The following is a 26,140-nucleotide window of genomic DNA, read 5'->3' on the forward strand; positions in this document are numbered from 1 at the left end:
TAACAGGAGCTGTTGGTCACCACGGTGACAGTCTAGTAGAGAAGATCTTGTCTGCGCTGCAGCCACTAACAGGACACAGAAATGACATCCAGGTGGACATGGTGGAGCTCACGGGCCTTCCACCCACGCCAGAGAATCGGAGAATGGTGGCGCCGGGCTGCCTTGCACAGCCACAGTAAGGGTGTCTCCCCAGCCCTCTACAGCAGGGATGCCTCCTACCCTGGCACACAGTTTCACTCTCTCTGCTTTTTCTCCAAAGCAGCCTTTTGCTGATGTCACTTGCTGCAAGCCTATGTCACTTCCTGTGACTGTTAGAAATCTCAAGCTGAGCTTTAGGCTCTATTTGTGTCTGGAGGTACCTAAGAAGTTCAGAATTTGTAGAACAAACTGCCTAAATTCTGGGATTGGATAGATTTTCATAGGTTTTCACCAGTGTTAATGCAGGGTGTCCGCGGGGTTTTAAAAAGTATTAAAAGGTAGTAAATCACATAAGCAAAAATTAAAGCCATTAAAAGGTATTACACGCAAAGTTACGAGGTATTAAATTTTAGATTTTTTTTAAACTACAAATTGTCCATTTGTGTTTTAAAGTTTATCTGCTAAATTTCTCGCAAATTATTTTAAATGTGGATTAGGCTCATTCCTTCATTCATAGATGATCTCTGTGATGCTGACGTCATATTCGGTGGTCGAGCGACGTCTTAAACAGTTTGCACACTGAAGTACATGTTGGCTGCTTACACTCACAAAAGCTAAGTCATAGTCATCATGGGTAAGTGCAAATTTGCACACAAGTGGTTAGAGGACCCGGCGTTTAAGGACTGGCTAAGGCCGGTAGCAGGAAAATATCGAGAGGGTTACTGATCGGTTTGCAAAAAAAAAAACATAAATATCACCTGGATGGGGGTTAGCGCTCTCTGGTCGCATATGCAATGCACAACTCATAAATCAGGAATGCATGGATGAGAGCAGTTAGTCAACTGGTGCAAATCGACAAACTCATTGAAGAAAAAGCCAAACAATTAAGGCACTTGCCATGAATAGCCTAGTGGATAAAGATATGGACTTGTGACTGAAGAAGTTAAATGCAAGATGTTTTCAAAATCACAGTCACTAAATTTATTCTGTTGACCCATGTTCCCTATTTAAATTCTGTTGTAAAGGCCAAAATTGTGTGACATTATAAATCTTTAAATCAGTTTGAAACTTTAAAAACGGTTGCAACTCAATGCCGTGCGGGTTTTAAAAAAATATTGAGAAAGTATTAAAAATTTATAAGGTATTAAAAAGTGTTCAATTTAACCTCTGGATTTCTGTATATACCCTGTAATGGCTCACTTTCATTTTGTTTTACTTCTTTTATTTTATTATAACGTGTATTTACTATCCATCTTACTTTTAACAGCTCTTTGACTCCCTTTGATAGAAATCGCAGAAATGTACTGTCAATAGTTTTTATGTTTCAGAAACAAGAAAAATAGCGTCATATGAATCAATGCTTAATTTGACAGCTGCTGTCAGTGGGATAAAAGCCATGGATGTCACTGAAAGGCCACAGACGCAGGAATCGTATTTCAAAGTCCCTTTGAAAGGAGTGAACTTACAATGTGTGCAAGTAGTTCTTTGCAGGGTTTAACAAGTCCCTCTTGGGTTATAACCAAGAGTGTCTATCTGTGTGCATAAGAGGGGGACGCTGAGTCAAATGGCTTTCTGATTCTGGGAGGGAGTCATATGATCTCTGATGCTGTTTCCCAGTGCCCCCTGATTGTGGACTTGAATGCTACTGCGGAATACTGTTTTCTGGATGGGAGGATGTGTTTCTTGTGTGGATGGCAACAAGGGCCAGCACATTCTGTCTTCCCCATGGTAGAAATTCAGTGCTCCCCTTTTCACTGGTAGTGTTTTGGTTACTTCATTTCATTTGAGGAAAATGAATGATGCATTTTGGAAGCCAGTTGGCCAAAAGAGGGGGAATCCGGCACATACAGGGGTGTGGAAGGGGTAGCCTCATCACTGAAGTCTTGAGCACAGTCGAGCTCTCTGTTAAATGGGCATTAAATGTAGTACTGGATCTGCTAGAGCAGATCTAGCCCCTCATAAAGGGTGATGGAATAAAACTGTTCCCTCTCACAGGATGATGGATCAGGCCTGGCTCATCCTACACAGTGATTGGTTAGAGTTAGCCCCTCCCACAGCGTGAGTGTACACTGAGGACTATGAAAGAGACATGGGGCCTGTTTCACAAAACAGGATTTCTTGTTTAGCCAGATAACTTGCCAGATTTAAGGTAGTCTGGGCTAAATGTAAGTTGATGAAAATGAGGTCTATTTAGCCCAGACTACCTTAAATCTGGCAAGTTATCTGGCTAAGCAAGAAATCCTGCTTTGTGAAACAGGCCCATGGGGTTCATCCCATTAACCCTATTTAAGTGCAAGTGCATGAAGATACTAAACAATTTGTTGACATATGTTGACGTCAGACGCAAAATGTGCAAGTGAGTCAGAATCAGAAGATTTTATTAATCCTGGAGGAAATTGCTAATGTTACAACTGCTCAAAAGACAGGAGAAGGTATAATAGGCAGGGACCACAAAAATGCAATAAACAATATAAAAATATATATAGTTAAGTAAAATGGATTTCAAGGGATTTAAATGAAATACTGCAAGCAAGGATGAGTCAAGCCAAGAGTATCCATATCCATATATTGCACATAATAGTACAGTGGTACCTCAGAACTCGAATTTAATCCGTTCAGAACTCCAGGTCATATCCTAAAAAGTTCGAATTGTGATCAAATTTTCCCCATAAGAAATAATGGAAAACCAATTAATTGGTTCCTGGCCCCAAAAAATTACACCTAAATATGTTTTTTTTTAGCATCTAAACACAAAATGAACCGGATAAAACAAGAAGAGCATATTCTGTACTAAACACATCTAAGCACATTTATCAAAACAGTAATTTGTAAAGTAAGAAAATAAATGTATCCAAACAATGTGTCCTGCCCCGATCGTCTGCTCCTTCCGTGTGCCACGCCCCCTTGTTAACCCCGTGTGGAATCCCCGTGTGATCGGCTGTTTCTGGTTGTTGTCATTAGTCCTATGTATTTCGTCCGCGTTTCAGTTTGTTTCCCCAGTCTGGTCATTGTATTGTCCGTCTGCGTTTTGCCTGCCTTACCTGTAATTAAACCCTGTATTCCCCAATACCCTGACATCTGCGCCTTTGTCTCCGTTCCGTCCCCGCTCAGCACAACAATATTATTATAATTAAAGGTATTAATAGTTTATTATTAATATTAAAATAATGAATAAGAAATCTTTATTTCTAAATGTATTTTATTATATAATAATAATTACTGTTACTGTCTATCATTGTCTAAATGTATTTTTACTGTCTAAATATATGTATTCAGCTTGTGTAAACATGCACGATGCTATCATAGGTAATGCGAGGCTGAGACTGAAGCTTAACCCTTTGTTTCCGCTGAGAGACGTGCCGCGTGACTCATTTCCCCCGCGCGTACAAGTTATCTTAGGTCGGCGTTCACGGTTTGACTTCTGAGATTCAGATCGAGCTCTAGGTATTTTTTTTTTTTAACTGGTTGGTTCAACTTTTAAGAAATTCAAGGTCTAATGAGTTCGAGAACTGAGGTACCACTGTATTATATAGGCCATAATCTGTACAGAAGTAATGTTGTACATTGGTAAAATGTATTGCACATAGTGTATACATTTAACCATTATAATATATGGCACACACATAAAAGATATTGCTCATTTAGAAGACATGAGGGACAGGCAGGACAGCTTATTGTCTGGGTGACAATTTACAAGAGGAGCGGTCATAGAGTCTGATAGCAGAGGGGAGGAAGACTTTCTACTAGTTAATCTACAGCTAAAAGTACTTATCTATTCAGTCACAGCATTGTACAGGGGATGATTGACATTGTCCATAATGGACTGCAATCTAGAGAGCATTCTCCTGTCTGCCACAATCTTCAAGGCGTCAAATTCACAGGTGAAACTTTCTTAATCAGTGTGTTTAGTCTCTTGGTGTCAGCTATCTTCATGCTGCCTCCCCAGCACACTGGCCACCTTAGACTCATACAACAGACGCAACATGGGTTTGCAGATTCCAAGTGATGGGAGTCTGCGTAGGAAGTGCAACCTACTCTGATCCGTCTTATAAGTGGTGAATGAGTTCTTAGTCCAGTCTGGTTCATTGTTCAGGTGTATGTAAAGAGCTCAAGTGCCCAGGCATTTCTTGAAAACAAGGGGACACATTTTATATCGCAACAGGTGAACAAGAAGCACACTACAACTATGTTATCATTTGTGTTAATCGTGTTTGGGGTTGTCCTCCGCTGTGGCCTAGGCTGTGTAAACATTCGTTATACAACTTTGCACGGAATTTTGCACAGATTTCCTCGTTTGATGTTAACATTAGTCATTCACTGATGTGATGCATTGTGGTCTATATACTTAGCCAAAGAACACTTCCAAGCAGTATTTGCCAAAGTGTGGATAAAGTGCACATTAAATACGCTGCACTTGGCTTATTTGAGGATGGGATACTCTTGGATACTTGTGCTATTTGCGTGAATGCACCTGCCAAATTTGGTAGTGTGTAAGAGTGTACTTGGTGGGACAAATGGGTCGAAGCCACTGATTTGAACTTTGACAGTGACCTTTGATGTCTCAGCGATTTCAGCACTGATTGTTGTGTCTCTGTAGTCTTTGGTCTCTTCAGCTTAGGCTTGGCCCTGTGACCAGTGGCTGTGTAGGAAATGCCAAGTCGCAATATAAACAAACAAGAGTGCGAGATCCCAGCTCATCAGGCCCCTAGCATGTGACCCACTTGTCGCCACGTGTCATGTGACACGTGCTCCGCTGCCGCCCTGGCTTCAGCCCATCCCCTAGAGGTCAAACCGCTCAGAAAGGCTGAGCCAAAGCGTGTTTCTCATAATATGTATGAATCATACCATGAGTACCGCTTCTCCAGGGTATAACTGCTGACTTTCAGTCAAGAGTATATTTGACACATATACATGGGGTTTACAGTGAAATGCAGCTCTATAAACAGATGATACTGTGCAATTAAAAAGGACAAAATATAGATTTAAAAATAATAAAAACATACATGCATATATACATTTCATACATATATTCACATAAACTCTAGGCACAACAAATTATACAGATATATGCAGTATAAATATATTTTCATGTATTAGGGCAGCATATAAGGTATATGGCATAAACAGCATTCATGTATTATGGAATTCACTGCGGCAAGCACCGTCGGGGTGGGGGGGCTTATGGGATAGACTCGGACTACGTTGGGGGAAGGTTGGTGAGGACCTTGTCCTCCTCAGTGCTAGGGGGAGGTGCTTGACCACCTTAGCTGGTGGATAAATATGTCAGCCTTGAGTATATACATGAGTGCAGGTTGAGTACATAAGCCTAGAGTACATCTGTGAGTGCTGGGTGAGTAAGGAAGTTCCCAGTCTTAACTCGTGGCAACAGTATATGTCAGAAATCCAAAAAACGGCATCTCCCCCCTCATGTTTAATGTCATGCTAATAGGGTGACTATTTCTAAACCTAAAAACCAAATCGGAAGTGGAACAGTACGAAGGCTGTTCTGGGAATAGTCCCAGATCAGATTTGGTGAAAATCAAATAAAGATTCTCTGTGTCTTCTCAAAGACAAGAGGAAGATCGTGCCAGGGTTTCTTTTTGGGGGGGAAAAGGAACAGATTCTGCAGCCCTGTGAAAGCTCCACGGTGGTTAGTTATATTTGAAACACCCTCCCATTTGTCTTTGGGTCTTTGGCTTATCAACATTGTGCCCACAGTGGACAGGAAGTACATCAGAGTGTGTGGCATCTAGTGTTTATCTCTGACAGGGTGGATGCGAGAGGAGGTTGGGGGGAGAATGGAGAAGATGGAGGAGATGGAGCAGATTGTGGGGAGGTGGAGACGGCAGTGGGGGTGGTGAAGCAGATGGGCAAGAGATGGAAACTGTTGGAGAGATGGCAGTGGAGGTGATGAAGGAGGTGGAGCAGCGGTGATTAATGGCGGATCATCATGGGAGACACAGGCCACGTCTTCCAGAGTCGTGCAGCCCGCTCAACCCCCTGTTTCTACCCTCCACCCCCCCCCCCCCTTCCGTTCCCTCAGCTCGTTCCCGGCACATAAATTCCCAGTGTCCCTAGTGACCTGCTGTGGTTGCCAGAACACACAGGCCCAGCTCCCCGGCTGCGTGTCACTGGAAGGTTTGCTGGTTGTTTTCTCTCCCCCTAAAGCGAGGCTCTGTGCGAGCAGCTCAAGGCTCTGCTGCCTTTGCATTGTAGCGTTTTGCATTCACTGCCTGCGAGGCGTAATCATCACGGAGTCGCTTTCGGTCCTATGAAGAGAGCTGGTGTCGTGCCTTTGAAAGGGACGTGTAGCCGACCTTTAGTAAAATGCCCATCCATGTTTTGCATATCTTTAACATTAAATTAGATTCAGTTTGATTCAATTTAATTCAACTTTGTCATTGCACACCAGATAATGAAATACAGAAATACAGTCTGGCATCTAATTCAAAAGTGCACAGTAGTGCAAAAGTGCTAGAAATGATATATACATGCCTGAAAAATAAATTGTTAGAAAATGTACATCTGTACAATGGTGATATCAGGGAAGCGTAATCATAGGTGCCTTGAAGCGAAAAGGGAGTTGAAGGGGGTGATTCCTGAGGGCCATAAAAAATTTGGAACATAATTGGATTGATCTAGGTTGGGGGTCCAATATGATATGCTCTCCTGGGGCCCCTGAGCATAATGGTCCAACAGAAGACATTGGCATCTGGTGCTGTACTGCAACGATTTGGTGTGTTTCAGGGTCTCTACTCCCCAAGTATGCATGTTTTAGTTTTGGCTGCCAGTACATGCCTGGGAGCTGAGAGAAAGCTCTGTACAGCCCCAGACTGAGCTGCTGTGTCAGACTTCCAGTAAATGCCCCCCCCCCTTCCCCCGCCAGGTGTGGGTGTGTGTCAGACACAAGTAAAACGCGTGTGGCCGTTCTGCGTGTCTGCGAGATGGCATATATCTTCATGAGCAGGCGTAGGGGTCTGCCCGCTATCATCAGGCTGTTCCATTATGTCACACACACACACACACACACACACACACATACACACACCAAGAAGCAAACCAAAATGCACCCGTCCTGTGTTGCACACCCGTACCAATTACATGTTAAAAAAATCTCCCCTACATACTCCCAACGCCCCCCCCCCCCCCCCCCCCCCGCCCAAAAAAAAATTGTGAGAATAATTAAAGAGGTTGTTTTACCCTGAATCCCCCCTCCCCCCCAGGGAAAGATGGGGGGTTAATTAGAACCATCCCACAAATGTCAGGCCTCCCCTTAGACTGGCGCCTCCCGCAACAAGACCAATCAGCGTGCGGCAGCTCAAACTTCAGACCAGTCACAGCATGGATTTTTGAATGTTTGAGCCAGTCAGGGTTCAGTGTTTCAAATACGGGCCATTGTAAGAGTGTGCGCGTGTGTGTGCTTGCGCGTGTGTGTGCGTGCATGCGTGTGTGTATGCATGTATGTGTGTATGTACGTGTGCACTCTTGCATACATGTTCAGCAGATTCTGTCCCCCTTGTTCTCCTCTGTTTAATACACATTTTTATATTCATTCCTCTTTGTCAGCATAATTGTGAAACTTTGCTGAATTCGATATTTCCCCAGAAAGACTAAGGGAGTTTTTTTTCCTCCGGCATCCTATTCTTCGGTTTGTATGAGAAACAGGAATCGGCGAGAGTTCGCTGGGGCCCCAAGATTGGGCTCCTCACCAGCCAGCCAATGGGGAGGCTTTTCCTCTCTGTTTTGTCGGGGTCAACCAATCAAAAATCTCTCCCTCCCTCAAGTACTGGGACAAGGGGCAGATTACATCTGATATTAAACACATGGCAGCAGTTGGCAGTGAAAGGACCCTCATCCCCCTTTTCATGGAAAATAAAAGGGGCGGGGTGTGGCTCAGTACCCCATCCCTATCTGAGTAGAGGGCGCAGATGGGGCTCTCATGCTGAGTGATGCCCATCAGGGGCTCTGGCACCTGATTGGCCAGCTTGGGCTTCCTGTGCACCCCTCACACTCATGTTACAGTGATTGTGTTTCTGAGGGACTTGGACCTACTGCCAAATCAAAGTGTGTCCCCTGTGAGCTTGATGTAAGCTGTGGTGAGCTCGCTCCCTGTCTCTCTCTGTCATCATGCCCCCCCCCCCCCCCCACCCCAACCTGGCATAGAGGTCAGCGGTCAGGCACTTCTCAGGGCATCACACCAACGCATCAATGGGCCTCTCGACTCCTCTGTGTGTGGAAAAGCCTCCACTCTGTTGTAATATCTGGAAATTCCTTGTTAGATTCTGGTAGACATGCCGGTGGGACCGTGTGGCCCTATGTCGAAAGCTCCTGATTGTGTTTGTGTTGTTCTTTTCTGTTGTAATCGCTCTGTTCCCCCTCCCTGCCTCAGAATCTGGCAGCTCACCCACGCAGAACAGGCACAGTTCCGCCCCGCTTCCACTCTTATTGACCTCTGACCTTCTACCGTGCAGGGACTCTGCCGCCCGCGCTCTGTGGGATGCCATGCTCACCTGGAAGCAGAAGGAGGCGGTGATGGAGGTGCGCAGGCACCTGGTTGAAGCTGCCAGCAAAGAGAAGCTGCCAATCAAGATGAGTCTGGGTGAGGATCTCAGGCACCCGCCATCCAATCACAGACTCCTCAATCTGCCAGGTTCCGCCTCCTTGCCATTTTCTGTTATGTGAGAACCACCCTGACAGCAAGGTCCCAAAAGGGTTCCTGGTTTACTGCAGCATTGTAAAAAGGTCTCCTTGAAGCCCTTAACATGGAGTTACCAGCACTATCTAGACTGTAGATTAAGCAGACATGATATGAGCTGAGTCAGTGACAGAATTACAGTGTGGAAAAAGATCTTCGTGGCAGACACTGTTGGGCTTCAAAGCCAACTGGAGCTCTCTCTCTCTCTCTCTTTCTTTCTCTCTCTCTCTCTCTATATATATATATATATATAGTCTGGCAGTCTGTTAAGGTGTCTGCAGGGGTAGTTCTATGACAGAAGAGACTTTGAAAAGGTGCTAGTCATCTGAGGTTTATAAATGAAAATTTTACTGAACCAGCTTTGGCTACGTCCCCTGCTCTCCTCAGGGTCTATCCACGATTGTCACCTCAGACCTTTCATGCTTTCAAATATAAAAACCAGCGACTTGACCGCAGTAGAATATCTTTTGTTTAGTTCTGCTGAGAAAGAGGCCGTAGCTGTCAGCACCGCCCACTCACCCTGACAGGAGCGCCTTACCCCAGGCCATGTTGAGGGGAAGCAGCATTCAGAGTGAAAGGGGCACAGTGTCCCCTGCTGGACATCCTGCACTCTGCAGTCCTGGCTGCCTGAGGTGGACGCTGAGGAAATGTGAGCCACATGTTGGTTCTCTCTCTAGTGAGACTTTTGTTGTTTGCAAATGAGCCACATGGGGTCTGCAGTGAAGGGTAAAAATACACACACACATGCATGCATCTGCGCTTGAGTGCATGCCTGTCCTGCGAGTTGTTCACACGCATACACTCACAGTGCATGCATGCAGTCAAATGCAGACATACAGGGATTTTCTATACACACACCCAACATAGAAACTATGTACATATGGTACATGTGTGCACAGCCCCCCGAGCGCAGAAACTATGCACGTGTAAAGTACACGCAAGCACACGCGCACAGACACAAACACAGAAACTCTGCACACATACAGTACATGCATATACAGACACTCACACACACAGACGCACACACACACCCCCAACACAGAAACTGTGCAGACGTGCATAACGTCATACAGCTGGATGCTTCACCGGGCCGATTACAGTGCAAGGGCCCCCCTGGGACCAGAGCCGATGACCGAATCAGAACCACTCTTGATAAAAGTACCGGCCAGAACGCCCAAGGCAGTATAATGCAGCCTTGCTGCATCGGTCTGGCCCCGTGAAACGGGCCCCAGGTGCCATTACACAGATACACCAGATGCAGGCTGCCTCCCAGTGCGCTGTGGGTCTCCTTGGCAGGCTTGAAAGGGTAGATGCAGATGGGACAGGACTGTTCAAACTGGAAGTGTAGTGTTACACATTCCTGTTATGTTTTATGTTTATTGTAAAGAGTAATGGCCACATGGTGATTCAGTGGGCAGCACTGTTGCCTCGCACCGGCAGGGTTTGGGTTTGAATCCCGCCTCCTCCCTGTGCGTGTGGAGGTTGCACGTCCTTTCCATATCACATGGGTTTCCCTTGTAGAGCAGAAACATGCAGTTAGGCTAACTGGTGCTTCTAAATTGTGAACTGACATCCTTTGCCCTGTGCTGCCTGGGATAGGCTCCAGGTCCTGGAACCCCACCCCCCCACCCCGACCAGGATAAGCAGTTAGAAGATGGATGGATAAACACTGTGGGCAGTGAATTGGGTGCGAGGTGGGGTGGGCTTGTCTTGGTGTGTTCATTCCGGGTGTGTTTACACTGGGTGCCTTTCTTTCACCATAACACATATGTTATAACCGTATATGTTAATGTGGAGGACGTATGATGGCTGTGTTTCTGCATTTTCTTTCATGTAGGAATTAATTATTATTAATTATTGATTTGCGGCCTGTCTGGAACCTTCCATGGTCTGTGGTGCCCTTCGCTGTCTAGTCTGGGAGGTCTTGGAGGTCTTGCTGTCTGCTGTTTCCCACTCTGAAGCCCCCTCCCACCCCCCCCAAGGCTGCCGGTATGGGGAGACGGCCCTGTTTTGAAAGGGGGGGGCCGTGGTGGTTTGAATTTTGGTTGGCACCCAGCAGTGAGTTTTCTGCTTGCACGTCCATGGGCAATAGGCCTTTTTAGAGCATGTGATTTTGGCACTGATGCACTTTTTTCGGGTCTGGGGGGTCAGCAGGGGTGTGTTTTGGTGCAGCGGGAAAGGTAGGTGTCCCGACCACAAGGGGCTGTGGCTCATCCCTCTGCTGACACACTATTAGTATCTATCCTAATGCTGCTCCTGCTTCTCTCTGTCTGCTCGTTTCTACCTTTGGACTCTGCTTCTTTTTCTCCATCCTCCTGCCCTCCGACACTCTGCTCTCTTCTCCTCCATCCTCCTGTCCTCTGACTCCCTGCTATTTTCTCCTCCATGCTCCTGCCCTCAGACTCTCTCCTTGTTTCTCCTCTGTCCTCCTGCCCTCCGACTCTCTGCTCTCTTCTCCTCCATCCTCCTGCCCTCTGACTCCTCGCTTGTTTCTCCTTCATCCTCTTTAGCTATGAACTCTCGGCTCTCTTCTCCTCCTCTTTCTGCCCTCTCATACTCTCCGTACTTTTTCTTCATTCTCTGCTCCAAGCTCATTATGTTTTTCCTCAGCTGTCTTTTTTTCTGGGCCCAGTTAAAGAAAACATTGGCCATGTACCCGAGCAGGAAATACTCCCACATCTGTTCTTGGTTCTGAGGATCAACATACGGAGCAGGCTTTATTGGGGTCTCCACATGCCGCACCACTGCTGCCCCCCTGCACTCACACAGAGGTATGCATCACAGAGACTGGCCCACACTCCTTCAGATCTCAGGAGCTTCCCATCAGGTTCTCTTCATGGTGTGTAAATAGCAGCTTTTCGCCGTTGCTTTTGTGTAAGTGTGATGCAGTGCAAATTAAGATTTAATGTTGGAGTACATTTATCTCCTGGATGTTACCTCACTGGGGTGCTGTCTGGGCTGCCATACCCAGCTGGCGTGTGGTTCAGCAGGTTGGACACCGTGCCTGTAATTGGAAAGTCATCGGTTCATATCCCAGGGCCAGCTGAGTGATTTCACCATCGGGCCCCTGACCAAGGCCCTTAACCCCAGCCGCTCCAGGGACTGGCTGACCCAGCTTTTTTAAAAATGTATGTCGTTTTGGATAAAAGCATGAAAACTGAATATAAAACCGACCACAGTTTGTCCTGCCTGTGAAGGCAGGCCTTTAGCTAGAACAGGATGGCTTAATTTGCTTATGCTGAGGGTGGGATTTCCATCAACAAAAATGGCTGAGCTCCTGATACACTGGGAAAGAAAATGGCTTTGGTTTAATCTAATGAGCCGCGTGTGGCAGGGGAGCATATGCTGTCACTGTCTCTTTGGGACCGAGAATCCTTCCACGAGGGCGTTGGCTCACGTGTCCTTAACGGACAGGAATGTTGACCAATGATGTTTCCCCATGACAGGTCGCGTGACAGCAGAGCAGCTGTCCTCCTACGTTCAGCTCTTCAAAAGCAGCCAGGGGGCCCTCGATCGCCACTGGGGCCTCTTGCAGTTGGCCCTTGCTACCACTCAGACCCTCCGCCATCCCACCCTGGCCAGGTGGGACGCCTGCCTGGCCTTCGAAAGACTGCTGCTGCAGGTTGGTGCCGTTAGTGTCAGTCGCTGTGGTGTCCCACCCTCCCAGGAGTCTCTGCCTGTTGATTTTGCTGCTGCGATTTCGGTGATTGCCGAACGGTTCCGCAATGGTTCACTGGTCCTAAGAGAGGACTGCGTTTCAAACCAGAGCAGAGGAATTAGAGTAGAGGTCGATTGTTGCTCAATGTTTCCAGAAAGATATACAACTTCTATGGGAGATGGGTGCCAAAAAAAAATTAATAAAATCAAACTGCTGGCCCATATGAATTCCATCTCCTACAGCTGTTGCTGGTCTGCACATGTCCCAGAGAGCGTTTCAGCTCTCCCCGTGTGGGGTGCAGGTGTGATGTCACGGTGATCATGGCAACCCCCTCCGCACCTCCCACATCCGGCACCTTCTGTGCGTCTCCAGTGACATGCTAAGTGTCATAATGTCATTATTATTTTTTTTGTTTTCAGGGTTTCTGTGTTCTCTCGTTGCTTAGCTGATGTTTATCAGTGCCAGGCTTTGGCTATTTTTGCCTGGCTGGCTTTTCCACCTTGTTAAAAGGGGTCCGTGTGGAAGTTCTATTCTGAATGTGAGAAAGCATGCAGATTGTAACCGCATCACACATGTGCATCATACTGCAACACTTGGTGACAGACACACACACACACGCACACGCATGTTCACTTGCTTTCATTCTCCCACACGCAAGCACCCACTCACATTCAGAACCAGTCTCTGAAATACCTGTACTAAATATGACTCCAAATGACATGCTATATATACTGTATATAAATAAAATATTCCAGTTCAGTTCAGCATCATTCTATCGCAGTTTCCACATTTACCTCCTATTTCCACTGAATAACATAGTTCTCCTCCCTGCAAAGTTATCAACAAGTTCCTGGATAATTTGGGAACGAATTAGCAGGGATGGTGGAAAATGGGGCCGGGGAGGGGCACACGTCAAATGAGAGGCTCTGCCTGACTGCATGGGGCCGGGAGGGGGGTACACGTCAAATGAGAGGCTCTGCCTGACTGTTGGCCGGTTTTCAGCACTGACCTGTGTGTCTCTGTCGATTTTCTCTGCAAAACCATCGTGTGTGTTTGTGTCATAAGCAGTCATCCAGTACACTGTTTCTCATAGAGGAGGACCAACATTTAGGAGACTATCTGTGATATTAACTAAACTGACTTTTAGTATTATTCAGAAACTGGGGAGTTCTAATCTGGAATCTTATTCTATGTTTGTTTAAGTTTATTTAAGTTCCTCTTTTCTTTCCGTGTAGGTATTTCTTGGCTTGAATGAGCGTAATTACAACGTAATAACAGTCATGAGTAACCATGAACAGTCTCTCTCTCTCTCGCTCTCTCTCTCTCTTTCTGTCTCTCTGTCTCTGTCTCTCTGTGTCTATCTGTCTCCTTCTCCCTTCTTCCAAACAGGCAGAGACTCCACAACTCAGTCCAGTGTGACTCACAAGGGTCTGTGTGTTTCTAATAACATTTGCACATAGGGTATGGGTATCTGTGGCATATAGATGAGCATGTGTATATAAATGGGTGTATTTATCAGAACATAAGCAAGTTTGCCGTAAACACAAACACAGGCACAGTACACACACACACTCCCGGACAGTGATGCTCGGACTGTGTTTTGAGGAAAACTGGCCCTTGATGGACTGGTCTTGGGTCAGGCCCAGCTTAGAAGCACATGTCTGGATGGGGAGGGGGGTGGCTGTGAGTAAACGGGCCCTTTCACCAGGTTTTCCTGGAAGCCATCAAGAATGCATTAGAAACACTGACCCAACCTGACCTCAGAGAGTTGCTGCATACCTTGCAGTTCTACTCACTCTACTCATCACAATTACAGAAACATGTTTTAGGGTGCTGCTCATTTTATTCTTTGCCATGTCACCAGTACTCACACTTGGCATGTGTCACACAGTGGGGGGAGTCTCATAAATCAAAGCCCTGCTTTGCTGAACTGTCTTGGCACCCAAGAAATTAGCGCCCCCTAGTGTCCAAGCAGCTGTGAGATCCATCCTTCTACCAGGAGTTTGTTTTAGCGTGTCCTGTTTGTTTTGTCCTTCCTTCCTGTGTTTGGGGCGCATGGGACTGTTTTTTTGCAAAGAGGAGGACAGGTTTACTCTTGGCAGGAAGTCTATGACTGTAGACCCCCCCCTCCCCCGCAGCCACCCCCAGCCGTAAATGGAAGAATTAAGAGCCTTAATGTACTGCATGTTTAAGGAAAAGGGTAGTGTGTCAAAGGTTCAGCTTAGGGGGGCTAAATTTTCCCATCTTACTGCCTTCTCTCTAGATGCATGTCCTTATATGAGTGCCTGCCTGCCTGCCTGTCTGTCTGCCTGCCTGCCTGTCTGTCTGCCTGTCTGTCTGTCTGTCTGCCTGTCTGTCTGCCTGCCTGTCTGTTTGCCTCCTTGCCTGTCTGTCTACGTGCCTGCCTGCCTGTCCGTCTGTTTGCCTGTCTGTCTGCCTGCCTGTCTGTCTGCCTGTCTGTTTGCCTCCTTGCCTGTCTGTCTGCCTGTCTGTTTGCCTCCTTGCCTGTCTGTCTGTCTGCCTGTCTGTTTGCCTCCTTGCCTGTCTGTCTGTCTGTCTGCCTGTCTGTCTACTTGCCTGTCTGTCTGGCTGCCTGCCTGCCTGTCTGTTTGCCTCCTTGTCTGTCTGCCTGCCTGTCTGTCTACCTGTCTGTCTACTTGTCTGTCTGTTGCCTCCTTGCCTGTCTGTCTACCTGTCTGTCTACCTGCCTGTCTGCCTGTCTGTCTGTTTGCCTCCTTGCCTGTCTGCCTGTCTGTTTGTCTGTCTCTGCAGATTCTGGAAAAGCTCCTAAACAGGGTCAGTCAATTGCTATAACATATTTCGTAAAAGCCTTCACTAATTACCCCGGAAACACTGTCATGTTAGACATATCAGCACTACACTGCTCATGAATCAGCCAGTGCCACTGCTGCTGAAAGTTTACTTTTTGTCTCCTTCTCATATTAACTTTCACATACTATAATACATCAGTGTCCCTACATTCATGTTCCTGCAAACACACAAACATGCGCAAATGTCTGAAGAAACACGCGTATACAAAACAAAGATGCAAAACACACAAGCCTGCATTTCCCATCTGGAGGTCCCATCTATCTGTGAACGAAAGCAGACGCCCCTCTGACAGATAAATCAAGCTAGAGCAAATAACCCACAGAGACTGGGAAAAAGCACCATATTTGTGGTTGATTTTGTCTCTGAAAGGAGGAAAAAACACAAAGTATATGACTATAGTCAATGAAAGACACACCAATGGTAAATGAATACAGACAACCCCCCCACTTTCATCAAATGGGATGATGGGCAGTTGAGGGCTCTCAAACCTCTTGTCATAGTTTAGGGGCAAAGAGTAATCGTGGCACAAACATCACGCGATTGGTTAGCCCATCTATGGGGGTGCTGCGTATGGGCAGGAGCGGGGGACTGCGGGAATCCCCGAGTGGTCTAACTGCTGACAAACTCCATTGTTCCACTGTAGTGTGTCACAGTAACGACTTAACACTGCCTTGTTGGCTCTGACCTTTACTGCACCAAGACTTTGATGGGTATAACTGTCACCTCACCCCTAATACACACAAACACATTGCTTCTGTTCCATTCAAAGAGAGCCCGGTATTTTGAAAATACTGGTATGTGACCAGTGCCCAATCAAAGCCTGCCATTCAGTTTATATTTTCTAGTGCCTGCTGGCCAGTCACATGCCGTGAATCCTGTATGACTGGAGAGTGCTCACTAAAAACATGGAATGCTGTCCAGTCAGGTTCAGGAACACTGAGGCCTGTCCAGTCAGAAGCTGCGGCAGAAACTAAGGGGGGGGCGTCAGTTGTGGAACTTAAGGTATCTGCAAAATATTTCGAAGACTGAATCGTTACAGAAAGTTACCTGATCAGGACTTGATACTTGTTACGAGAGTGGTTATCCAATCAGAGGTAGCAATAGAAACCACTAATACCGGGACTCGCATAGGGATTGGTGGCTTGATTGTGTCTAAGGTCAGCAGGCTATCGTTGATCCCCGTCCTCACCCCCCCCCCCCCCATCCCTGAGAGCGAGATCATAGCAGACAGGTTGGAGACACTGTAGGCCAGCAGGGATTCGTTAGCAGCTCATTTGTCACACCCCACTGGGTGGGGGTTAAGGGTCGTGGAAGGGGGAGGAATTAGGGGGAAATTCTCAGAACCGTGACAGTGTTGAGGGGGCCAGAGGGGACAAGTGCCCCCCAGGTATAATGCTGGGATTAACAACCAAAACACATTATGGTCACTTTTATGCCCTGAACTACAAATAACATCAGAGCCAGCAAGGGGATGTAAGACTAGTTATCTGTACTAAGTAGCAACCCTGCAGGGTGTCCCGCCTTCCTGTCTGTCCTGGAATAGCCTCTAGCATCACCACACCATCTACCACATGGTTATGGAAGATGGATGGCTGTACTGTGAGAATGCACAACTTTTGTTAAGGTGCCTTCTGGTGTGTTGATTACTGTGGTAATACTGTCCACCCCTGAGGGGCCCGTCTGATTGGCACATGCCAGTCGCTGCAGAGCACTGTCCATCTCGGAAACACATCTGATTGGTGCACGTCGATTGCTGAGCCCTGCCAAGCCAGGTGGTCCAGTGTGATTGGTGCTTGCTGGTATCTCTGTCGCTCTGGCCTCCCGCAGGTGACCTGGTGTTATGATACTTACCTGTGAATTATACTCACATGCACATGCAGCTGCCTGACAGATGACCTGGTGATGAGAGTGTTGATCAGATCACATCATTTTTCCTGCGTGCCAAGAGGAGGCTATAACTACATCAGGCTGAGAGTAACGTCGGTGGACTCAGTCTGTTGGAGGTTGAATAGAAAAGCTTGCATTTGGATCATATAGACTGCATATTGTAGAGCTTTCCCTGCTGGATGAGGCAGAAAATGGCTCTATGGAGCCACTGGAATGTGAGGTAATGTGGAGGAATGTAGGGGAACATGGCCCAAAGCGGTTCACCCTCCCCTGGGCTGAATGATCCCCAAAGCTTATGTTGTGAAGGATGGTCCACAACCACAGACATATGGAAGGACTTGACCGGTCATCATTCTCCTCAGCAACGGACGGCCTGGAGTCTGGCAGCGGGGTCAGCCGGGGTCAGCGGTAGATGAGGCCCCCCTGGACTGAGAAGTACAATCGGCCAGGCCAGTGCCTCTTTCCAAACAGACGTCTGAGGCTCTGGTGAAGCCCAACTCTGTACGCCTCAAAGCCGTCCTTTTGTTTTCAGTTTCTGCACTCCGGTAAAATGTGAGACTGAATAATTCACAATTCATTGTCCCATTTTAATGCGAGCTCAGAGCACCCCCCCCCCCCCCCCCCCCACCTGGCAGGGAGCTGCGTAACAAAGCTGGGGGGGCGTGGGGGGTGGCTTGTCAACGAGTCTGCACTGGGAGCGCCGCACGCACATGTAAACACACACACTAACTGAAACGCATGAACCAGCCCTCTAACGTTTAAATATGTATCATTTTCCCATTCGCCCTCGAGCCACGACCTAAACAATGGCTCTGAAACACCCGGCGGGCCCACAGCACAGCCATATGTGGCTCATTAATAATTGTGTATTTGCGTTTCCAATACCATCCAATACAGTGACGACAGGGCAGAGCCGCCAGCGACAGGTAGGCCTGCAAAGCCACACCCCCCCCTCCATCGGTACTGTTTTGTTTTCCCGCTAGTTTGCATCCACCCACTGGGTTTTGGACTTAACCTCTTAGTGATGGAGCAGGAGTGCGCAGACACACTCAAGGTGGCAGTCGGTAGTGAAGCCGTGCCAGGCCGTGTAGCTCGGTACCCTGCATAGGGCAGCGGAAAATACGGATGTTGCCCATCCGGCCTTCCTTGGCCTGCATTTGCCTTTTGTTAGTCCAAAGCCGTTCACTGTTGCTGAATTGCGTGCTGCCGTCCTTCTGGGATTTGCACTCACCCGCTGTGCTCCCGTCACATCTCAGCCCTGGTCGGCCAACGGTTAGCCAAAGGTTACTCCCGAAGTAACCCAGGGACTGCTGCCCTCACTTCAGAGGGATAGTGGGCTTGGTTCTCTCTAGAGTTTTCTTGTCTCTTTGGTGTCTTCAGGCTATAGGCAGTAGGCAGGGCTGAACTGCATGGTCATCGGCATACCGGGCAATTTCCTGGTGGGCTGATAGGCATGCAGACTGGCAGAATTCAAAGTGAGGCATGAGCCACCAAACCCCCCCACTCCGCAAAATTTGTCATGGTGCTCAGGAAAATTTACCATGGGGGACCCCCCATGATTTTTAATCCCTGTCCAGTGTTGTCATTTTTACCTACCTCTAGAATTCCCACCTTTATTGACCTTTGCTGTTCAGTGCATCATGGGTAATTAGAGAATAGATCCTGTACTATTTCTGATAGTGTGCAATGCATTATGGTTAAGCTGTCTGTTCTCTGTTGAGTCCATGGTCTGTTTACAATCTCTGGACTGAGTTATCCCCATTTTGTATCTATTATCCTCTTAGTGTTTGCATGTATTTGATTAGCCAACCCCACTGAATTTTCACTCATGTACAAGAGAGTGCTCTGCAAATGGACGTTGGTTCCTAAAACAACATGGCTGTTCAGGTGGACATTTTTCAAGGCATGATCATTGTCTGGTCTTGCTTCTTGCTCAGGGATTGGTCAGGGAATTCGTAGATATGGTTAGTCTCTCATATTCTTACAAGTCAGTGCGTCATGCTATGTTTACTACTCCAGAAAGCATAAGGGTGCTTTTCCACTGCACCATGTACCGTACTTTTGATACGATACTTTCTAGAGATGCACAGATCGACCAGCCAGGGACTGGAATGGGGCAATTTTCAGCATTCTCAGCCCAGACCGGCCGGTCAGTCTCATGTACTCCCGATACCGAACCGGCCTGTTTCACGCATGCGCCATATGTCATATGCACGGTGAGGTAGACAATATCCTCACAGTGGCGTGCACGCTCACAGCCACATGCTAACATGACATTAGCCTGGAAGTCCTGCACTGTGAGTGAAGACGACACAAAGACTGCAATTTATAATACAGGCAAAGCCAAAGTAAACCGTGGTAATGTCGGCAGGAAACTTTACACTGATTATTAAACATATACTAGATAATCTTGAAAATAAATAATACTTAAAATTGCCAAGTTAGCTAAGGCTTTTTTTCCTATGACAGAGTAAAAATGTTTAGGGAAACTTTAACCCCCTGAGCTATAATGTACGTACAGTATGAAGGTATGAAAAAGCCTGATCGCAATCTAGCTGACTTGAGGTGTAAGAATTGTATGTGCATAACATGCAATGTTGATATTAATAATATTACCCTGCACCTATTATTATTTGGAAGTGAATAGTACATTTAAATTTTATTTGGAGGTTTGTAACATATGGACTTTTTAACTTTAAGACAAGTTAAAAAAAAAAAAAAAGGAAAATGGTCAATGTCATGTTATGTGGTGAATTTAAACATACTGGAAAATGGTACAAGTAACTGATAATAGTTATTTAAATCTGTTGCACCTGCTCCTGTTTGGTAAAATAAATATGTCGGTCACAGAGCATTTTATTTTAAGACTGAGTTTAAGTGAGAGAAAATCTTATAACAGTGCAGTTTGGGGGATAATTGTGAAGTTCAATTTCTTTTATTATGAAAATTTAATTTTGCATTGAAGAAGAGTTGATTTTTGTTTTGGGATATTCATAAAGCAAAAAGATGTTCAAAATAAATTTCTCACAAACCTGTTTAGGAGTGATTTAAACAGCAAGGATGATAATGATCATGCATCGTTTATGCAAAAGCAGCAGAGGTAAACTTTAAACTGATTTATACTGGATAATATTCATAAGGAATAATCATTAAAATTGCAAAGCTTGCTAAGTTTTGTTTCCTCTGATAAAGTAAAAATGTTTTAGTGAAACTTACTAATGTCTCTATAATGTCTGTATACCAGGATGGTATGAAATAGCCTGATCTCAACCCAGCTGCCTATCTGTCCTTGCGATGTAAGAATTGCATGTACATAAAATGCGATTTTGGTATTAATTTCTCACATCTCCCAGGCCTATAATATACTGCAGCCAGTTTTCAAATTCAGTACAAAATGCCCTGCATCATGTTGTGATGTCCATCGGTTTTTACACCAGTGGAAAATCAACATTTTGTTGAAGTACCATACTTAGGTATTTTTTTGAAGTACCAAGAATAAGATACCTGTTCCAGTGGAAAGAGCCCTAAATGACACTCTCACCACAATCGCACCAAAGTGCTCTCTCCCAGCACCATGGCAGCATCCATTTGCTTTCAGTGATGAGTTGTTTTTGTCCTTTGTTGCTTAGTTCCTGCCTGGGCCCCAAATATGGACAGTTTGTGATCTGTGATTTTCTCACACAATGGCTCCAGAGCTTAAACAAACTCTCCCTCAGGTGTCCCGGGGCCTTCCCCTCTGCCCCGTATGGTGTTTTTGTTGTCGCTCCCCTCCACTCTGGCTTCTGCCCCATTACCCAGTATGCTGAGCAGTTTTGAGGAGTCAGCACAGTCTGGCACCCCGTTAACGCAAACATGCCCACGCGCACCTTGCTCTGACGGTTGTGCTGGCACACACTTGGCTACAAAAAAACAATAAAGTAGCCGGATACACCAAAGTCCTACCAAGAAATGGATACACTGCCAGGTACAGAGATTGCGGATTCTGTTCAGCTACAGCCACAGCTGAGGAAGAGTGGACCTGTAACATTGCAATGAGAGACTCGCATGCATACTTTTCCTGGTACCGGTAGAGTTCAGGCTACAGCATAACTGGCTGCCTGCCTCATGAAAATAGGCCTCCTAGCACTGGCTGTCTTATGCCTCTTTCATAATTAACGCTGAGTCCATTCGTCAGTGGGAGGGGGGGTGTCTTTTCTTTCTCGTTTTTCACCCCAACATCTGCGAAACATTTGACTGTAGCTAGAACAACTGTGTGTGTGCGTGTGTGTGTGTGTCTTTCTTTCTGAGTGTCAGATTCTGGCTAGCGGTGAATGGGCCGCATGAGGAACAAATCTACCTACACCTGGTTTATATGCCAAGAAACCAGGCTGAGTTGTGGCTAGCTCCTCAGTTGCTTGTTGGTAGCTGTTTGGTCATTGGCAGTTTGTTAGCAGCTGTTTTGGTAGCTTGTTAGCAGCTGTTTTGGTAGCTTGTTAGCAGCTGTTTTGGTAGCTTGTTAGCAGCTTGTCCGTAGCGCTTTTTTAGCTGCTTGCTAGCGATTCAGTAGTTTTGTTGGTAGCGCTTTTGTTAGCGCTTGGTACCTGTTTGGTAGTACTTTTGGTAACTTGGTGGGGCTTTTAGTAGCTTGCTGGTTGGACTAGTTCATTTGAATTCAAAAGATTTAATGAACTAATTCAGTTTCATACTCACTGGGTGAATGATGAAAAGGTCCCTATGCAGGTTAATGCTAGAGTTTTGTTGCGTTTGACTATCAGTGGAACCATATTGTTTGGTGAAAAATACTACCAAACTGCTCCAAAATGGTGCAGTGTTTTCAGTATCTTTCTTATCTCAGCTTTGTCAGTAAAATAACTGCTTTGGTAGTATATTTGGAGCCTCTCTTTGGGATCATTTCGGTGGCAGTCTCGATCCCCTGCGGTCTTTTTTCCAGGATTTTGTGGACGGGTAAGCCTGTTCCCCCCTGACATGTGTGCCATCACTGGTGATACGACGAGCGCTTGCTAGTTACTCTCACGCCAGGGAGCTCACCTGCTCGTACCTGTGCACAATGTGGTGAGCGTGTGTCTTCGGGCAGCATGCAGCGGCCATATGGCACAGGCGGGTTGTGTAAGTGTGTTATTAAGGGCAGCTGGGATGCGTGTTATCGTGATGCTTTACCCTGGGGCAAGAGGCCACAAGTGAGAATGACTGCCATATGAGGAAATAAAACACCGAAACCCCCCCCGTCACACTGCGACTTCTATTCTGTGGCCAAGACCCGCCCCCTTTGCATTTTAGGTTATTTGTTGATATTTTTCTTTATATTCCTTATTTGTAGAACAGAGCTCATTTTCCAAGAAAGCGGATAAAGAACTTACCCAGGCTCCCTATTCCTTGATATTTAAATTGTGCGCCATTTTCTTTTCTATCACTGGCGAATTTGCTCTTGTTTCGTCCGCGAGAATTTCAAGATCATGGAGAAGTGATGGGGGGTGGTGTCTGATTTGGGGCAGGATCTCCCTCGCTGATTTCCTGAATCATCTCGCAGCTGCGTCCGGTGTGGACCCTCGCTAGGACCCGGGGGCTGTGGGCCCCACCCCACTGTGAAGTATACGTTTGGGCCTCATGGCGGGAGACGTGCACGGAGGTAAACACGGCACACGAGCTGCAGGCTGCTGGAGCCGGGATAACCCCCCCCTGAGGAACCAGATGTGGATCTATGCTTGTTAAACAGTTTAGAGCGTGGTTTCGCACCCATGTCAGCGACCCCTGTCCATCTCCAGTGACCCATGGAGGGCTGGACTTGGGGGGGTCAGAGATCGTTGTTATCCTCCTCGCGGGCTGGACAGATTGTTGCTGTGGAAGCAGGAGGCTGAGTGTGAATGAAGTACAGACGTCTAGTGGAATTGAGGTTACAGTATGACATGCACACTGAGTGACAGTCAGTGACAGTGCATGAATTCCGGTTCCTCGCAGCAGAGCTCTAGAACCTTCACCTCTCATGCTCCTTTTGACGAAATACCCAGTCTCCTCGCTTGTGCAGATCCCAGTGGGTCACCCCTCTTAACGACATACAGACACACACAGCCCTATTGCATCAGCACGGCTCCAGATTGGCCGGTCTGCTCCACCAATCCCGGCTCCAGCTCCCCTGGGTGATCCTGCCATGTACGTGCCATCCCAACATGGCGGGTAAAAGCACCACTTCAACACGCTTAGTCACCGAGATGGCCGACACGCGTCTGGACAGCATTTTCGCATTACACTCGCCCCACATCCACTGGGACTGCCGTACTTATTGGGAAATCAGGTCTCTTGAGCAACTGCTGAGCGCTTATGGTGTATGGTTCCACATTGCCATCTGCTGGTGTGTGGGTGGTACTGCACCAATCCTGCATATACCGGCGGACTGGGGTCTTTGGGGGGGGGGTTTACTCATTCTGATATTTGATTGCCTCTGTGTAACTTGAATAATGCCCCATATGACTTATGATTATTCACATTTCCTGTAAATAATTAAACAGAAAGTTCAGAAAAACTAGTAGTATCTTATTTTCCATGATCGCACAGATGTGCTCATATCTGAGCATGTGTGTTTTATACAGTGCAGGCCTGGCAGGTGACTCTTATTCTGACACACGCATACGCTCTCTGAAAGTAAAGCCCCTGAGTCTCATGCTCCTCCCTCTGTGCCTCTGGGGTCCATAAGATACACAAACTGAAATCAGATGGTGTGCCCCCCCCACCCCAGACGTGGAGCCCTTGCAGTGGGGAGTACTTTTTTTGTAACCCCCTTTTCCCCCTGCCCCTTTCTTAGTTTCTCTGTTCTGCTCTTTTACCACGAAGCCCCTCCAAGGTGCCCCTCAGTCATTGCACCAAACCCCAGAGGTGCTCGCTTGAGCAACCCTCCCCTGGCCTGTGCACGCCCGTAGCAGCATCCAAAGGGGGCAGGGGGTGGAGGGGGCGGTGGGGGCGGCGGTCATTAAGGAGCTGGAGCTGTCAGCAAACTGCAAGCTCAAATCCCCAGGAGGAGTTTCTGTTGCACCCTTGAATACGGTTCTTACCAAGCCTGTCTGAGTCTCCCATCCAGCTGTGAGAATGGGTGAAGTTTGGGGGGGGCGGCCGCAGCCCCCGATGGGACCAGCCGGCTTGCCCCGACAGCGTGACCCCAGGAATGCGCCGCACGGTCTCCCACACGCCGCAGCGGCAGCCAGACGGGCCGCTCACGCCTGGGCCTCACGCGTGTTTGTCTGTGTCCCGTCAGGGACGACTGCAGCCGTTGGTGTTTACATGCTAGTTTGCATCTCTGTGCCGGAGGGGCTTTGGTCGTCCTGTGTGTGTGTGTGTGTGTGTGTGTGTGTGCTTGTGTGTGTGTGTGTACGCGTTAAGTCAGGGTAGTGTCGAGTGCGTCTTTTCATATCGCTGCATTGTTGAGCAGTTCTGTCATGTGACAGTGTGAGAGTATTGAGTGTGAGTGTGTGCGCCTGTGCTTTTGGGTGGGGGGTGGAGGTCAGACAGAATGAGTTCCAGGCGGTGGAGATGGGCCAGCTGGGCGGAAGCAGGCCGTTTATATCGCGGCCCAGCCGGGTGTGCCGGCCTGGCTGATTTATCGCCGCGCTCATGTAAACATCGTGGACGAGAGCAGGCGGACCGCTCTCACTATCTCTTCAGTGCCTCCTCCATCCATGACCCCCATGCTCCCTCCTTCTCCAACGAGGAGGACGCCGCCATCCGAACGTCTGCCAGGGGTCTGACAGGGGTGGGGGGCATGACGAGATGCTGGCCGCGGAGCGTCAGAGCCCACTATTGGTTGCTTGGTGGCTCGTCACTGTGGGACAGAGGTGAATTTTAGTGTGCTGCCCTCGAGTCTGCCGGGCAGTTAAGGGGGCCTTAGCACGCAACGCCCCAGGTTTCCTCCAGCGCCGCCCTGCCTGCGTTCTTGCCCCATCACCCCCCTGTGACTTAGTCTGTATGCATGCGTGGAAGGTCATTCTGACTCCTTCCCAAGTTTACAAGCAGATGGAGTCACTGGGGATGCACGCCTACGTATCTGTGTGTGTGTGTGTGTGTGTGTGTGTGTGTGTGTGTGTGTGTGTGTGTGTGTGTGTGTTGGACGTGACACAAAGCAGCAGTGCCCAGTCCTAGTCCACAGCAAACTTTAAATTAGCATCTCACCGATGGCTGAATACACATCGGCTGAGCTCCCATCTAATGAGTTAGTTCAATGTGTCGATTAATAGTGGATGTTGGGTTCTGCGAGTTTTCCCTGGATATGAGGGTGCAGGGTGGATTTGTGTCCAGCATAGCACTGGAGGGCGGCTTGGTGCACTGCGGTTCAGCTCTGGTTGGGTGTTCCGGGGACTTGTGATTGCGGATGGTCCAGCTCCGAATGACTACTTCCTACCCACTGCTGGGTTCTGAGATCGAAGGCAACTGTGTATATGTCAACATTTATGTGCATGTGAGTGTATTTATTAGACAGGCGTTTGGTCAAGAGGCATCAGCCTGGTGTGTTTATAGACCCATTTCCTTCCCTGTGCCCCCCCACCCCTCCCCCCACTTACTGTCTGCAAATGCAGACACCCCCACAGCTCTAACACACTCCCCGAAAGATAGATGGGCCTTTTCCGGTGCTCTGGTGCCTGTCTGAAACCGAGCGGGTCCAGAGAGGGCCCAGGCAGCGAACGGGTCAAGGCGAACGGCGGCAATATGTCATATGTTTGTCTTCTCCTGACGTTTTGGGGTTGTTTCGGGGGAAAACGGTCCCCTGGGGATCGTAAACCCTGCAAAACAGCTAGTCGAGATGTCCCAACTAGACACCACGGCTCTGTTGAAAGGTAGTAAACTTTTTAATGATTCATATGTTGCAATCAAGTGAGTCATGTAGGGTCCCTCTAGTTATAGGTAATGTTTTTGTATGTGTTTGTGTCTGTGTTTCTATTTTTAGCTTA

At 47.5% G+C, this 26,140-nt stretch overlaps 1 protein-coding gene across 1 annotated transcript in view; it reads left to right on the forward strand.

Annotated features, from left to right (window-relative positions):
• Positions 1 to 26,140, forward strand: part of scfd2 (sec1 family domain containing 2) — a 71,056-nt gene that overhangs the window by 1,320 nt on the left and 43,596 nt on the right. Inside the window, exons 2-4 of the mRNA XM_023823581.2 lie at positions 7 to 175; positions 8,610 to 8,737; positions 12,280 to 12,455. Coding sequence (XP_023679349.2) covers positions 7 to 175; positions 8,610 to 8,737; positions 12,280 to 12,455 — 473 coding nt within the window. The remainder of the gene's footprint in view (positions 1 to 6; positions 176 to 8,609; positions 8,738 to 12,279; positions 12,456 to 26,140) is intronic.

The sequence above is a fragment of the Paramormyrops kingsleyae genome, chromosome 1 (genome assembly GCF_048594095.1).
Source record: "Paramormyrops kingsleyae isolate MSU_618 chromosome 1, PKINGS_0.4, whole genome shotgun sequence".
In the NCBI taxonomy this organism is placed as follows: domain Eukaryota; kingdom Metazoa; phylum Chordata; class Actinopteri; order Osteoglossiformes; family Mormyridae; genus Paramormyrops; species Paramormyrops kingsleyae.